The sequence below is a fragment of the Lactuca virosa genome, chromosome 5, assembly GCF_052849685.1.
Source record: "Lactuca virosa cultivar CGN04683 chromosome 5, Lactuca_virosa_CGN04683_v6, whole genome shotgun sequence".
Classification (NCBI taxonomy): Eukaryota; Viridiplantae; Streptophyta; class Magnoliopsida; order Asterales; family Asteraceae; genus Lactuca; species Lactuca virosa.
In genome coordinates this window covers 203,517,014-203,532,817 of record NC_136430.1, presented here as the reverse complement: position 1 = coordinate 203,532,817, position 15,804 = coordinate 203,517,014, and the positions used below count along the sequence as shown (strand labels likewise).

The following is a 15,804-nucleotide window of genomic DNA, read 5'->3' as shown; positions in this document are numbered from 1 at the left end:
GACGAGGGAGACGAGTGAATTTTAATTTCTGGAACAGATTGATGTGTCGACTGAAGCTTCGATTGAAGCTTGGAGATTGAAGTGCAGACTGAACCTTCGATTGAAGCTTGGATTGAACAGAACGATGACTGGAGTCTGGAGCGATTGAAGCTTCGATTAACTGAAGGATGGGTTTGAGAGGGGAGAGAGGAGAGTGACGAGAAGAGAAGACGGCGTTTTTTCAGGAATGAAAATCATAAACCCTAAAAACGAATCATGACTAAGGTAATCGGTATAAGTTCTTTACCCTAATTTTTTAAAACAAATGCACCAAAATATAAAAATTAAATATATTTTTTTTATAAAAAGGCGGGTACCCGTCGGTACCGGTTCCGGGTAACCGCCGGTTCCGGGTACCCAGTATTGGAACCGGAACCGGCGGTTATCCAGTGGGTATCGGTTTCGTAAAAATGAGAATTGGAACCGGAACCGCTTAAGGCGGTTCCTAGACTTTAGGAACCGGAACCGCCTAAGGCAGTTCCAGTTCCAGAACCGGCAGTTCCGAGGCGGTTGTGGTTCCGAAAGCAGGTACCCGCTTCCGCTGCTCATCCCTAGCCGTGAGGGCAACAGATCCCATAAGAACTCTGCAGTTAAGCGTGTCCGGGCGAGAGCAATCCAGAGATGGGTTACCCCCTGGGAAGTTTTCGTGCCGGGAGCCCAAAGCGGACAATATTGTGATACGTGACAGAGGGGGATGTTATAATGTCTCACTGGGAAAATCAAAGGAACCGATCAGTTAAGCACTATATGGCTTCAAATTCTCTGGGGTATAATCACCGACATACCATTTGACTATGCCACATGTTTGTGGAATGACTTAAAAGAATACATCGTGTTGGGGTCAGAAATGCAGAGTCTCCGCGATGTGTAGGAAAGTTTTCCTAGTCGCAGTCGAATGTCGTAGGCGCTAGACGGATGAATGTGTTGTACCTACAAAGGTAGCGCCTTTCCTAACACCAATTGGTTTTTGGAGAACTGGTAGCGCCTGGGGTCTAATAAGTGGTATCAGAGCTAGGGTGGCGGGTTCGATTCTCTCATGGAGCAATTTTTGAAGAGGGGGGGAGGGTATTGTATGGGTCACCATGATGTGTAAAGATGGTTTCCTAGTCGTAGTCGAATGTCGTAGGTGCTAGAGGGCTGAATGTGGTATATGTACAAAGGTAGAACCTTTCCTAACACCAATTGGTTTTATGAGAGTTGGTAGCGCCTGAGGTCCAATACATTAGAACAAGGAAGACGAATATTCCTCACGCAAGATTTTTGGATGTTTGTCTCGAATCTCTCCACAACGCATCCAAAATTCTCGTTGATGAATCATTGGAGATGTTTGAAACTCGTCAGATGAATAGATTTTCTGTTCCTGATCAAACCGACTGTAGAGCCACCAAACGACTACCTACTACTCTTTTGGATCTAATTCCAAGATATTCAACAATTCTTGCCCAACAGATCAAGGATACAGATGAATAAGAACCAAAACATCCTACCCCTTCCTCGGCAAGAACTTTGCAGAAAGCCCCCTGGTCCAACGTCGCCACAAAACCACCAAAAGGAAAACAATGTCCCGAAGAAAAAGAAGGCATAAAAGAAGAAAAATGATTAAAATATTCATTTTCCTCCTCCGAAAAGGTGTATCCTATTTCACACCACGGACTCCCAACAATTCGGGGGTGATAAAAGACCTCCCGTTGGGTCAGAGGAACCTAAAGCCATCCATTCTTCTTCTCAAGCATAAAATGTCTTAAAAGTTAAAGGGGTTAAGTTTGTTTCCACAACAAATCCCTCTCAAGAGGGCGCTGACATCACTGCATCCACTCATCCTCAAAAGGACACTCCTTTAGGTAAATTTTATTGAACACATAAAATAATATCTTATTCTTTTTTGTACACTCTGCACTTCTGAAGTCTCTACTTCAGATACAACATATGTTGCCAAAACTATGGATATATCAATAGGAAATCCTTTCAGGACTAACCTAAAAACCATCCTGTAAGTGTGGCTAGACAAATACTTTGTTATCCATCTTCGTTTGAATTGAGTTTTATGGAACGACTGGTTTGTGTGTGTACAATCTTAACTGTGATATTTTAAAAGACCAACTTCTCCTGATCCATCATCAAAAACGAAGTCACAAGGTCAATCTGATTCGTTGGACTGAAACAAAACCATTGCCGCCAAAATCCAAAGAGAGAAAGAATTGAAGGAAGAAAAATAAAAGCAAGACAAAGAAGAAGTATAACGAATCGTCGTAATCTAGAAGAAAGCACACCATAACCTTATAGAGAAAAAGGAAAAAGAGAGAAAAGAATTAGAGGTTGCTGAACAACTAACTGAGGAAGAGAAGAAAAAGTCAACAGAGGAAAGTGCTCGGATCAAAACTCTGACAGAAGAGCTTATCAAGAAAAAGGCAGCAGAAGATCCCAAATCCCCTCCGAAGACTTCCGGCATAATGAGGTCTTCATCTAAAACTTTAATAGGGACCAAGCTAAGTTCAAGGGACAATGCCTTTGGAAATGATTTTGATGAATACGATTTTGAATCCATAAGAATCATGCCCAACATCTTTGTTAAGCCACGTGGTATTCAACAAACTGGCACCTCTCAAAAGCCCCTTACTGAACCAACAACTTCCTCATTTAATCATACAAATCGTTTTCCTAAGGAGCATAAGTCCACCGCTGGAACCGGTCACTCATCAACAAATCTAAAGCTCCTGGAAGCTAAAATGGATATCATTTTGCAGCAATTATCAAATTCTCCGCCTACTCCTACTCCAACAAAAGTTCGTTTTATCACTTCTGAAGATCGTGAAGCTGTTCTTCAAAAAGTTCTCTCCAAATCTGCTTCTGTTGAAGAAGATTGCCTCAAGCACCTTGAATATTTCCAAACTTCCATTACTACAGCAATAGACAAACTCTTCAAAAAGGTCTCTGATCACAAAGCCTCTATCAAATAAACACTTGACACATTCTTCATCAATTTGGGCAAAGACCATTGAGCCGAAGTTGAAAATCTCCATCAGGAGCTTATGCACGATCAAAACAACAATCTTGTGATGACAAGTATGTGTTCCAAGCTCTCCAATGATTTCCTTAAAATTATGAAATGCCCGAGAGAGGAATCAACAAAGCTGAATGAAATAAGTTAAGAGAACTCGTACATTTCTTAAGATTGTTAGCATAAATACAAGTGTGGATGCTATTTCCAAAACTGTCATCCAATCTTTTCTTAAGGTTCTCGCAAAAATTAAGGAACTGAAGACGGGATTCGTGAATAAATTGGGGCCTTCTTTCACGAAAGGGGGAGAAGAGGAACAAAATCTGGAAGAAACAAACAACTCTCCTCCAAAAGCTACACATACTTCCCCTCCAAAAAACGATGATAAGAAAAAGATCCCAGAAGGAACAGTTATTCATACCCTCTTTGATAATGATGCAAACTCATCAAAGAAAGTTCCAACTCCTCCTAAGTCTCCTAAAAAACCACTCAGTCCTCTGAAGTCACCCACAAAGTCTCTGATAAAAACTCCACCAAGAGACCTCGGAAAGAAGAAAGTCGAAGAAGCAGAAATTCCTCTGTCCATCATTCAGAAGGAATAGATTGTTGAAGAAACCAAAAGGCAATTTCCAAGGATCAAGAACACAAAGATCTTCTGGTTGCAACTCTTTTGCAAGAAGAAACAGTAAACGAAATAGTTGTTCCCCCTTCTCCTAAGAGAAGCACCGAAGAAGAAGTCCAAGTTGAAGATCCTCTGTTCCGTCCGTGGAAGTTCATCATCCGAATGATTGAAGACAAGGAAATTGTTCCTTATAAGTTGTATGATGCTATATCTAGTTTCAAGTTTGAGTGGGATCTTCCTATCTCACCAAATGATCAATATTTTCTGATCTTCCTTCATCTTAAAACCTTCAAGACAATATACGAAGAAAGGAAATATTGGAAAATTTCTACTCGTAGCATCACTAGAAGGTCTATGGTATGGGATGGTCTAGAAGAGTTATACTTAAAGTCAAAGGCTTCAAGTCTCGATCATTCAAAGGAGCCTCTCATTACTCCTATGATTTAAGAGGTTAAATGAACAAAAATATTACTTCATTGAAGCAAACTTCCCCATCGCCAATCTTGCTGATTTACTATATATTTCAAAGGAACTAAACAGAAGAATTCCTTTGAAGATAATTACGAGATTTCCCTTGGATCTTGTAACACTCGTTTTCAGGTATTAATTTTACACTTTTATCTTGTGGGTTTTGGGTGACCACGACATGGTGAGAAGGATCACTGTAACGTGACATTGCCTTTTGGGTCAACGGTCTTTTTAAGTGGCCACGAAGTGGTCATGTATTGGCTACGACGTGGCAACATTCTAGGCGTAAAACCCTAGATTTAGGGCCCGGAGCCCTATTTAAAGGATGTGATGGCTAGGGTTTGTCTACCCTCAGCCTCAATCACTCCTCTTTGTGCTTAGATCAAAACCATAGCCTCCTTTAAAGATTTGAGTTCATTTTGGTGATTTGGTATCCTTTGAAGGAAGAAGAAGACGATTTATAGAGCAAGGATCCATCAAGCAACTCATATCCACATTTATGATCATTTTCTGGACCATTGTGAGTCTTCAAGGCTTGATCTGTATGGTTTATTTCTTTTGGATCTAAGAAAGTTAGTATTTATTGGTTATTTGATAAAGTTTGAATGAATGGGTGACATAAAGTTAGAAACTTTATGACTCACCAAGGTCCGTAGAGTGTTTTACCTTCTGGATCTAGAAGTGGAGAATGTTTTGGAAGCCATGCATGAGATTTAGGTCATCTTCTTATCTTTTGATCTAGTTTGAGTGAAGGACATGTATGGTTCATGCATGTCCATTAAGTTTGGATTTTCATGAAGCTTTAGGGTTCCAAGAATCCTTTTGGAAAGTTTGAGCCAAGGGCTTAATCCATTAAGTTGTCCGAGTACATAAACCACGATGTGAAAAGATGCTCGCCACGACATGGTGAAGGAGGATTCATGACTGTTTTGTCGTATTGTTGCTATGGACGTAGTGACATGATTGCCACAACATGGTGGCAGAGCTGGTCGTGACTGTTTTGAATAGCCACGACGTGGTAACTGTTGACCATTGACTTTTTGACATGGTTCACTTTTGGTCAACTGTGTAGTTTTAGAAGGTAGACTGAGGTTTGAACTTAAATGTTTCATTCGGTGGTGTACAACACCAACTTTTTGCCTGTGAGAGCTTTGGCTTTGATTGTGAGGTGAGGCTTCTCATTATACTATATAGGATGCTAGCTGTCTTTGTGACTCTTGCATGGAAAACCATAATCTGGCCCCTTATAACTATATGAAAAACCAGGATCTGGCCCTAAAAAATGTATGAAAGACCAGGATCTGGCCCATGGAACTTGTATGGAAAGACCATGATTTGGTCCGTAGCAGGAAGTGATTGTAAGACTATGTTTTGACCCATAGCGTTCACTTGGGGTTGCAATAAGCCAGTTATATTATGTATGATATGTGATATTTTGGGGAACTCACTAAGCTTTGTGCCTATTGTTTTATATTTAAATGTTTCAGGTATTTCTGGTTCCAAATGGAAGAGTTCGGCTTGATCGCATTGCATCCCCTGAAGTTTGCCGCACTATCTATTTTATGACTTTACTTTGATGTTTTAAGAATACTTTACACTGTGATTATCTTTTGAATAATTGAATGAATGGTTTTGGTTGATGGAAAAAATGAAATTTTTACCTTGTGTTTTTGGGAGGTTACAAATCGTATCTATAAAAAGGGAATTGGGTTGTGATTCTCCTTACACCTTTTCAACATTCTTGCTAGACAACCTTTACTGAAATATATAAGATTACTTTGTTTATCATCATGTTCATTTATTTACGTTTATGGTCTTTCATTATTGTTCTATATATCAGTTGTTAAGTTATATATATTTCCTATTTACTTTTATAGTCATTTTACTTAGATCATTTCCTCGTTTTATCATTATAAATCTTGAATTTCGAAGTGGTTTCATTGGTGAATTTTGTTTGGTTAATATGGTTTATTTTTTAATCTAAAGTTGGAGCAAAAGAATTGGTCATAGTTTGACCCAAGTTTTGAAAACCAGATCGGAGACCAAAGTGACCGTCTTACCGGTTCGATGGTTCGACCGGTCGAACCGGTCTCAAAAACCAGAAAATCGGATAAAGTCATAATTACATTATTATTAATTTTAATTATATAAAAAATACAAAAAATGAAAAAAATTACGGTTCGACCGGATCAGTTTTTACCGGTTCACATGACAACCAGTTTTTTGGCCTCTAAGAACCGAATCCGGGACCGATTCCCAGTTAAACTGGTTGAACCGACCGGGTGCGGTTTTCAAAACATGGGTTTGACCCAGTTTGGTGTAAAATAAGGGGTTAGTGGCATCATTCTAGGAAGAGTACATGGGTTTATTTGTTACTAATTATTTTCAGCATAGTAGGACTAGTTTGCATAATTAAAATAGAAGTAGAAGTGTGGTTTTCGCTAATGTAACTTGAGATTCCAATAGAGAACTAAAAACTCAGAAAATTGTCCCATATTTTGAACCTCTGTTCTTGATTTTTTTCCTGCAAAATTCCCGTGCAGACCTATATCCAACAAACACTTCACACAATGATTTTTTTAAAGATCATCCTTGTGCCTACTAGTTTTTTTTTTTTTTTTTTTTTTTTTTTTTTTTTGAACTGGCAAGAATTTTATTAACTTTGCAAAGTAGAAAGGCACCAGGAAGGCAACAACAGCACTAAGTCTTTACAATCAATGGAAATGAGAGATATGTTTAATACGTCCGAACACCAAAGATACGACATTATCAAATATGAATACACAAGTGAAGATCTTTTCCTGTTGAGAATTAAGTCGTTTCTCGCCTTCCATATGCTCCAATGTACACCATATCCAATGGCTAAGAGTAATCAACTGAAACAGTTTCACCCAAACCTGTGATGCATGCAGGCACGTAATCAACATGTGATCAGCAGATCCGTCCCCTTCCAAACACAAATCGCACACGTAAATAACTTTAATCTTTTATCATTGGTCTGTGTTATAAGGTGATATAATTTGTGTAAGTAAATCGATACAACTTTTAGAAGTTGGTGAAGACTGAAGATGCTGTGGTTTGAATTTGGGATACATATGTATGTTTTCTATATCTAATGTAATGTCGTTAACTTCTTAGCACCCATCTAGAGAAATAATTGTAGAATTTTTTTAAAAAATCGCTCAATAAACTACTATTTATTCTTGGGGTTTTTGAAAGGATTGACGGAGCTCTTTGTTTATTAACTTTTCTTCTTTATTCTCCAAAATATTGGAAATTATTCATAATTTCTGAAAAATTGGTTATTGCAATGGAGGTTTGCAAATGCTCAAGCTAGGCTGCCATGTCCACCATGGAAGAGGTACTAATGTATTGTTGAATTGAAGAAAGGAGGAAAACATTCGTTTCATGATAAGTCGTTTGGAAACAAAAAGATCTTTTCTCTCTCTTAAATAATGATAAATTAAAATCAAGGGTATAAATGTCACTATATATTTTTTTTCAGTCCTTACAAAAAAACATAAGCTATTTTAAATAAACAATCCCAAACACCCCTTAGGTTTACCAAACAGTAAGCTCTTATCCTATGTAAACCAAACACAACCTAAATGGACATATTTTCAAGTAAATAAGTCAAAATCATTGTATCTAGTCGAAAGATATACTCGTTACTCTACAATTAAATATGCAAATACTTTTGTTGTTCTTTTGAATAACGTTGATTAGAGAAAAGGGAAGTCTAGATGAAGTCGTATATATCAACACATTACATTTTTCAAGTGCAATGGGAGCTTATGTCACATGTGGGTGATACCCATATATATGTGCCAATCTCCAACTAATCCTACAAAAAAGAAAAAAAAAATTTAACCATCTAACTCTATCAAAAAAATATGCTTATTTATTCCAAGATTCCAGCTGGCCAAAATTGCTGCCACATAGATATATCATCCTTGTTATATAGTTTTTTTATTCCTCCATAGAACCCTTCGGTTTCATTTCCTTCTTCCCGATGGTCTTTCCTATTGATCGTCATATGTCTCCATCGTGAACCCGGTGCATACTGCTTAAACTCGACCACCAACGTATCTGTTACATTAATTTCATGTCACTCTTAAATTTTAATCATTAGAGCACAATATGGGCCCACAAGAAGCCCAATCCACACTGGGACAATGTGATTTGACTCCTCATGTTAAATCAAAAGTATTTCTCCACAGAGTGGACATTGTGATTTATCTGACAGGTTGGTGGGGCCCGCTATGTGGTTTACCACTTTTAGAAAATCAAAATTATATCATGGAAGGAGAAAGTTAAGAATGACTCACTGCTTGTGTGACATTGGCAATAAGTGGTGTTACCATCACATGATTCTAAATGCCCGATAACACCATACCACCAACCTGCAAGATCACAAATTAAAGATTTTTTTTATTAATTTTGGAAATCTTTTTATCTTAATTTAAACGTCGTTATTTCTTGCATTTAACCTTTATATTATTTAAATTTAAACGAACTAATAAATCATGGTTCTAGAATGAAGAAAATACCATAAGGGAATTGTTTGTTCTTTCTCCATTGAATTTCAATGTGATCTTTTGGGCGCAAATCATTTAAAGAGTTTGAAATAAGAAGATCATGAGGTGAATTATCAACCGGAGCTGCCCTTAACCTCTCCCATGTCACACCGCTCTCTGACGCAATTGCCCTTGTCCCATGTGGTGGATATCTGTGCCACCAAAAATATATTTAAACATTACTACAAAAAGGTTATTCTTCTAGCAACCCCTGAGCTGACACTGCTCTACCCCAAGAGCAAGATGTAAATCAGGTACACAGTGGCCCACTGGCAGCTACACTGTGTATGTAGATAATAAAAGGTATTAAATTGTACCTAGCCTCGAAAGTATCCGTATGAGAATCATAGCAAAGCTCTGCATCATAGCATGACATGATGAACCCAACATGCCCATTCTGTAAAACCAAGAAATCGAGCATATTTCAACATGAAAAAATTCATTAAAATGCCCATTCTATAATTGGGTAGATTTTTCACACTACAATGATATGGGTGGGGTAGATTTGAAAAAGTAAAATGCCTAAATAAGAAAACAAAATTGCAAAATACAATGTTATAATAGAAAAAAGTGACACTAGAATGATATGATAAACAAATAAATAGCTAAAAGAGTTAGTTTTTTTTTTTTTTTTTTTAATACCTCACGATTAAAGACTTGAGCAGGAAACCAAAACATCCCAGTTTCAAGGGCTCTGTAGAATGACACTATGGAACAATCACTTGATGACTCCATCTGCTTTCTTTTTCCATTAAAGCTAGATTTAAACACCACAAGAGGCATGAGTTTAGACAAATATTTCACCAAAAACCCTCCTTCTCCACCATCAAAAAAGTAGTTTTTTGATTCCTTTTGAGTTGCAATATGCGATTCCCATTCCCTTTGGGCAGCAGAACCAATGATTCTTCCCCATTTCTCCTTCATGTGTCGTTTCCATAGAAAATCACTCAAACAAATGTCTTTTAAACAAGTTGAAACACAAGCCATTGTTGAAAGGTCAGAAGGTTCAAGCTTTTCAAGAATGGTTTCCAATACCAAATCAGGCAAATCCAATAGACATGGATTCGTTGTTGTTGTTGTTGTTGTGGTGGTGGTTTTAGAGTTTTCTGAAGAATATGTTGTTGACTTGTTGACTTTCTTTTTCTTGGTCATGTTTGAGGTCATTTGGGTGTTTTTAAGGAATTTTATGGAGGGGAATAGGATTGATAAATTTTCCCAGAAATAGAAAGAGAGGAGTCTCATTTCACTAGCCCATGATGGAAGTGGTTTGATGGGAAGAGTGTATTTATAGAAGAAGATGAAGGAGATGAAAGTAACAAAGTAGATTAGCATTTTGAGAAAAATTTATGGGATTTTATTTTTTTTAATTAGTTTTTAGACGAAGCCCACTGTAGTGGGCTTCGTCTTTTTAAAAAGAAAAAATTGTTAACAGGAGACAATTGTTAACCTTCAAAAAAATGGTTCAATGGAGAAATAAAGAAGCTACCAAAGAGACTAGATGAAAAATGACAGAGCTATTAAAGGGTATGTGGATTAGATTGAATTACGAGAAAAAAATGAATGAATCCAAGAAATCTTGAAAAGTTTTTTCCTTTTCAAACCACTTTATGAAAAGTGGAATGAAAACAAATCAGGGTAATTGAGATTGTACCAAAAATTAGGTGTAGCTCAACAATTAAGCATAAAAAAAAGGATAAAATTTCAGAACAAAATTATTTTGATTATTCTTTTCGTGGGTTGAATGAACAGAAAAAGGGTGGAGATGGAGACTTGGTGATGACGGAGATTGATTTTTAAGAGAAAATTAGATTCTTCCTCATCAACAATTCATTCATAAACAAAATTTCCCTCTTTCAGTTCAGGCCCACGAAAAGGAAAGGAGAAGACAATACTTTTGGATTTTTTTTCGCCTTTGTCTTCTCCTCTCTATGGCCTTTTGTTCTCTTTGGAGAATTTCGTCAAACAGGTTATGGGCATACACAAATATATAGAGAAAGAGAAAAAGGCGGAAGATAAATCTCCATCTCATTGACGTATTGACGTGTGTGTGGATTCTTTATTTTCGTAGCATGATTTTGTGTGGATACAATCTGAGCCACTCTGTCTCTCTTCGCCATTGGATTGCAACTTGGAGGAGAGTTCGGACTACCGGTGAATGTATGCATGTTACTTTTCTGCAGATAAATGCACTCATTTCAATGACACAAATGGTTTTCCAGTTTACACTTTTTGTTTGAAATTGTTTATAAAAAAATATTTGCAAAAGAAATTTAGGAAGTCAGTTTTGCATTCATGAGAAATATTTAAAATGTGATATTCTGTGACATGGGGCCACAGTTTTGTGCATTTGAAGTGATAACTCTTGTTTTTATTTAAATTAAATTAAATTAAATAAATGAGTTAAATAAGTCAAGCCGGTGGAAAGTTATTTAAATAATCATTTTATTAGAAGTTATATCATTATTCTATTAATATAGTTTTTTAATCATAACTAGAAAGGTGACCCCCGCGTTGCGGGGTCAGAAGGTGTCACTTTTATGTGGAAGTATAGTACATTGTTCTAATTGGTATCTACATAAAGTATGTTGCTATTGTCTAGTTTTCGCCCATTTACAAATACACAAATATGTTGGAGTATGCTATAATATAATGACCCCTTTGTGTTGCAAAGTAAATAGCAAGTGCGGCAGCAACATCCTGTTAAAAAAAAGTAAATTATTACGTCTCGAATATTAAATAAAGCAATGGCTAAGGCTAGGTTATGGCCAATACAAAGAGCCTATAAAACAAACATAAGCAGTATAAAAATATGGACAATGTTTCAATACAATTTTCTAAAAGTCAGTTGAGTATTAGTAATCGTATACCTACAAATCAACAATACACACACTTTCGGTAATGGATCAAGTAGTTCTTACCAATCGCATCAGCTTCACCAAGAAGCGCAATGCTCGAAATATCAAGACCTTGGATCATAGCATATGTGCTCTCAATGCATGCCTGTTATTAACTAACTGAAGAAATTTAAGTGCATAAAATATTATGTTTTTGCATTCAATTTAAATTCATTTGTAGACCAACCTCATCTAAAGCCTACATGAAAAAGGCCACATATTATGTAAATACGATGCATTATTCAACTCTACATTTTATAATAGATTATGAAAATTAAGAAACCTGAAGGAATGATATGTTGCTTTTATGTTGCTGATATCACAATAATTATACATATATTTCGAACGATATTTATGTATTTTTAGCTATATTTTGGTATGATTTAAGATAAAAGGTACTTATAAAGTTTGAAATTCCATTTTACAGCTAAAAAATCATTTCTGAAGAAAAAGGAGAAGAAAATGTGCAAAAATCCGCAAAAAGAAGTGAAAGAAAGTACACGAAGAAAAACGATATCAAAAAGTCAAAGAATTCAAAGATAGCCACGTTGGAAAGACAAGAAAACAAAATAAAAATATAAAAAGAATTTAAATTAATTAATGAGGTTTAATTAAAATAAATTATTGGGAATTAATTATTTAATTTCTAAATAATTTATATTAATTAAATTAATTTAATTAAATTTAAATTGCAAAAGAAAAAAAAAAGGTGCTTATAAAGTTTGAAATTCCATTTTACAGCTAAAAATCGTTTCTGAGGAAAAAGGAGAAGAAAATGTGCAAAAATCCGCAAAAAGAAGTGAAAGAAATTACACGAAGAAAAACGAGATCAAAAGTCAAAGAATTCAAAGATAGCAACGGCGCCGTTGCCGGAGAATTCAAAGAAGTGAAAGACATTGCAATTATGCATTTTGATACACAAATTTCTTCCAACCTTTGAACCACAATTGGGGATTCAAGAGTCAAAAAAAGCTAAGGAATTGAAGATTGCAGTGGCATTAGTGACTACATCGGGTTTGTTTTATCGACATGTTTAACATTCTCAATATGTTTTCTATGTATGTTGTAACCTTAATTATGAGCTAAATTCTCTTTGCTTTCACTTGGATAATGAAACCTTGAAAATATGTATGTTGTAACCTTAATTATGAGCTAAATTCTCTTTGCTTTCACTTGGATAATGAAACCTTGAAAATATGATTTGATTTATATTATTCGGATAATATAAATCAAATCATATTTTCAAGGTTTCATTATCCAAGTGAAAGCAAAGAGAATTTAGCTCATAATTAAGGTTACAACATACATAGAAAACATATTGAGAATGTTAAACATGTCGATAAAACAAACCCGATGTAGTCCCTAATGCCACTGCAATCTTCAATTCATTAGCTTTTTTTGACTCTTGAATCCCCGATTGTGGTTCAAAGGTTGGAAGAAATTTGTGTATCAAAATGCATAATTGCAATATCTTTCACTTCTTTGAATTCCCCGGCAACGGCGCCAAAAACTTGATGTGTAAAAATTCACTCTAGTCTTAAATTTATAAGGTTGAAATTACCGATACTAGAATTTACTATCGACTTAGGCAAGTGTACCTAATTGAATTTGTAATATAGCAATGGTAAGAACGGATGTCGAACACTTGGGGAAACGAGTATGATTTAATATTAGACTATTTGTCGCTAATTAACTTAAAAGATAAGTAACTTGGGGGAATTTCTAGTAACAAGATAATAATGAGAATTTTAACAATTAAAGTGTAGAATAAATATAGAACAAGAATTGGTTTTTAAGAATCAAGAATGATAAGGATGCTTTCACTTAGATTAAATTCCACCTTTTAGTAATGAATGATTTATATTAAGTGCAATGGATATTATTAGTTATTTACCGATTTCTAAAATTGGTTAAAAATCATGATCTAAATTTTTTACCGTTTTGATAATAAAATTAATTAAAAACAATTGTCATGCAATTAACAATTTTATTAACAATAATTAATTCGTATCATGCAAACATTTGATCAAACTATTCATTTTAGTGGTAGTAAAACAAATAGGAATCGTAAGTTGGTCGTACGATATAAAATATACATGTTAAATTTTTAGTATTTTATTTTGCCCAATTCCTAGAATATTGTCCTTTACTAGTCATAAATATCAATGGTTATGAAAAATTTATGATTCAAGATAATATAATTAAAGTGATCTTTTAAAAATATTAACTTAGTTATGGGAAAATTAATTACAAAAACTTAACATATACAAATAAATGATCAAATATGCATGATAAAATAAATAACAATTAATATCCGAATAATATAAATCAAATCATATTTTCAAGGTTTCATTATCCAAGTGAAAGCAAAGAGAATTTAGCTCATAATTAAGGTTACAACATACATAGAAAACATATTGAGAATGTTAAACATGTCGATAAAACAAACCCGATGTAGTCCCTAATGCCACTGCAATCTTCAATTCCTTAGCTTTTTGACTCTTGAATCCCCAATTGTGGTTCAAAGGTTGGATGGAATTTGGTATAGTGGTGATATGGTAAGAAATTGTATGGAGAAATTTGTGTATCAAAGTGTATGATTCAATGTCTTCTCTCCTTCTCCTTTCTCCCCTCTTTGTGGTGAAAAATGGTGGTATTTATAGTAAAAATTTGAAGAATTAAATACCAAAAAGAAATAAATTGAGATTGGATCTAATGAAAAAGAATTGAAAAGAATTAAAAAGATAGGAATAAAATGTTGGAAACTTTAAAGGTGGTGAATTATTGAGTATTGGTTGGAAAAGAATGGGTTAAAAATAAGAAAAAGTGGGGAAAAAATGGTTAAAAACGGAATGGAATCGGAATTGGCAAATCTGGAGGCCAAAACGACGTCGTTTAGGCATGAATAGTACCGAATCGAATTCTGGGTCGGAAACCGGGTCAACACGCGGGTCGACACGCGGATCTTACGTGAGGTAATACGAATCGGATCTTCGGGTCGGATCGGGTCGAAGTCGGATGCGGATCAGAACCGAGTGACGTCGTCGATGACGTCATAATCGGAAAAAAAAAAAAGCGCGGATCCTAAACCCAGGTCGGATCGGGTACGGATCGGAAATATTGGGTTAGTATGTGAGGGGAAGTGGATGCGCGGATATCGGGTCCCGGATCTGGGTCGCGATTTTGGATCAGGCCTTCTTTTTGGGCTCCCGAGTTTTTGGGCTAATTCCGAATTTTGTTTCTTTTCTTTTTTTTTTTCTTTTGCAATTTAAATTAAATTAAATTAATTTAATTAATATAAATTATTTAGAAACTAAATAATTAATTCCCAATAATTTATTTTAATTAAACCTCATTAATTAATTTAAATTCTTTTTTGTTTATATTTTTTATTTTGTTTTCTCGTCTTTGCAACGCGGCTATCTTTGAATTCTTTGACTTTTTGATCTCGTTTTTCTTCGTGTAATTTCTTTCACTTCTTTTTGCGGATTTTTGCACATTTTCTTCTCCTTTTTCCTCAGAAACGATTTTTAGCTGTAAAATGGAATTTCAAACTTTATAAGCACCTTTTATCTTAAATCATACCAAAATATAGCTAAAAATACATAAATATCGCTCGAAATATATGTATAATTATTGCGATATCAAAATACCCCACACTTGAACTTTGCTTGTCCTCAAGCAAAACTGCTTTAAGCATGTCATCATATCAAAACCTTCATCACCAACATCGCACAAGACAGTCCGACTTGAACCCAGCCATTACATCGAAACCTCAATGCATACATTTGTGTCTAATGATTCCTAAAACTTCCCCAATCCTAAATAATCTTCAAAAACACTTGCTCACTTATTTTGAACAACATTCATTTTATGCATCCCTCCGAATATATCCTCAGAAATCTTTCTTAACCTCAAGGTAATTTTTGACTAAATCCCCAAGCATACATATGGAAAAATAACCTAGAAATAAAAATTACAATAAATAATAACTTGGCAAATTGCCTTTATTCTTGAGTCTTCATTGATTTTTGGAACTTTTCTTCATGATATTTCTTGATCTTCATAGCTTTGTAGACTCTTATTCTCAAACTTTGTAATTTTTTTTTTTTTTTTTACTAGCAATCCTAAAAAATAAAAACATATGCTTAAGCAAGGGAACTTAACTTCAACTCTTATTGGGTAGAGATATTAGTCTAGAGTGCA

General features: G+C 35.1%; 1 protein-coding gene across 1 annotated transcript; it reads right to left on the bottom strand.

Annotated features, from left to right (window-relative positions):
* Positions 1-7,849: 7,849 nt before the first annotated feature.
* LOC145111156 (F-box protein At2g26850-like) lies at positions 7,850-10,853 on the bottom strand. The gene is made up of 5 exons (XM_079047452.1): positions 9,347-10,853; positions 9,022-9,101; positions 8,678-8,856; positions 8,456-8,530; positions 7,850-8,216 (listed from the first exon to the last, which is right to left on the bottom strand). Exons 1-5 carry the CDS (start codon positions 10,034-10,036, stop codon positions 8,029-8,031), a joined length of 1,212 nt encoding a protein of 403 aa, XP_078903578.1. The 5' UTR covers positions 10,037-10,853; the 3' UTR covers positions 7,850-8,028.
* Between the last annotated feature and the right edge of the window lie 4,951 nt (positions 10,854-15,804).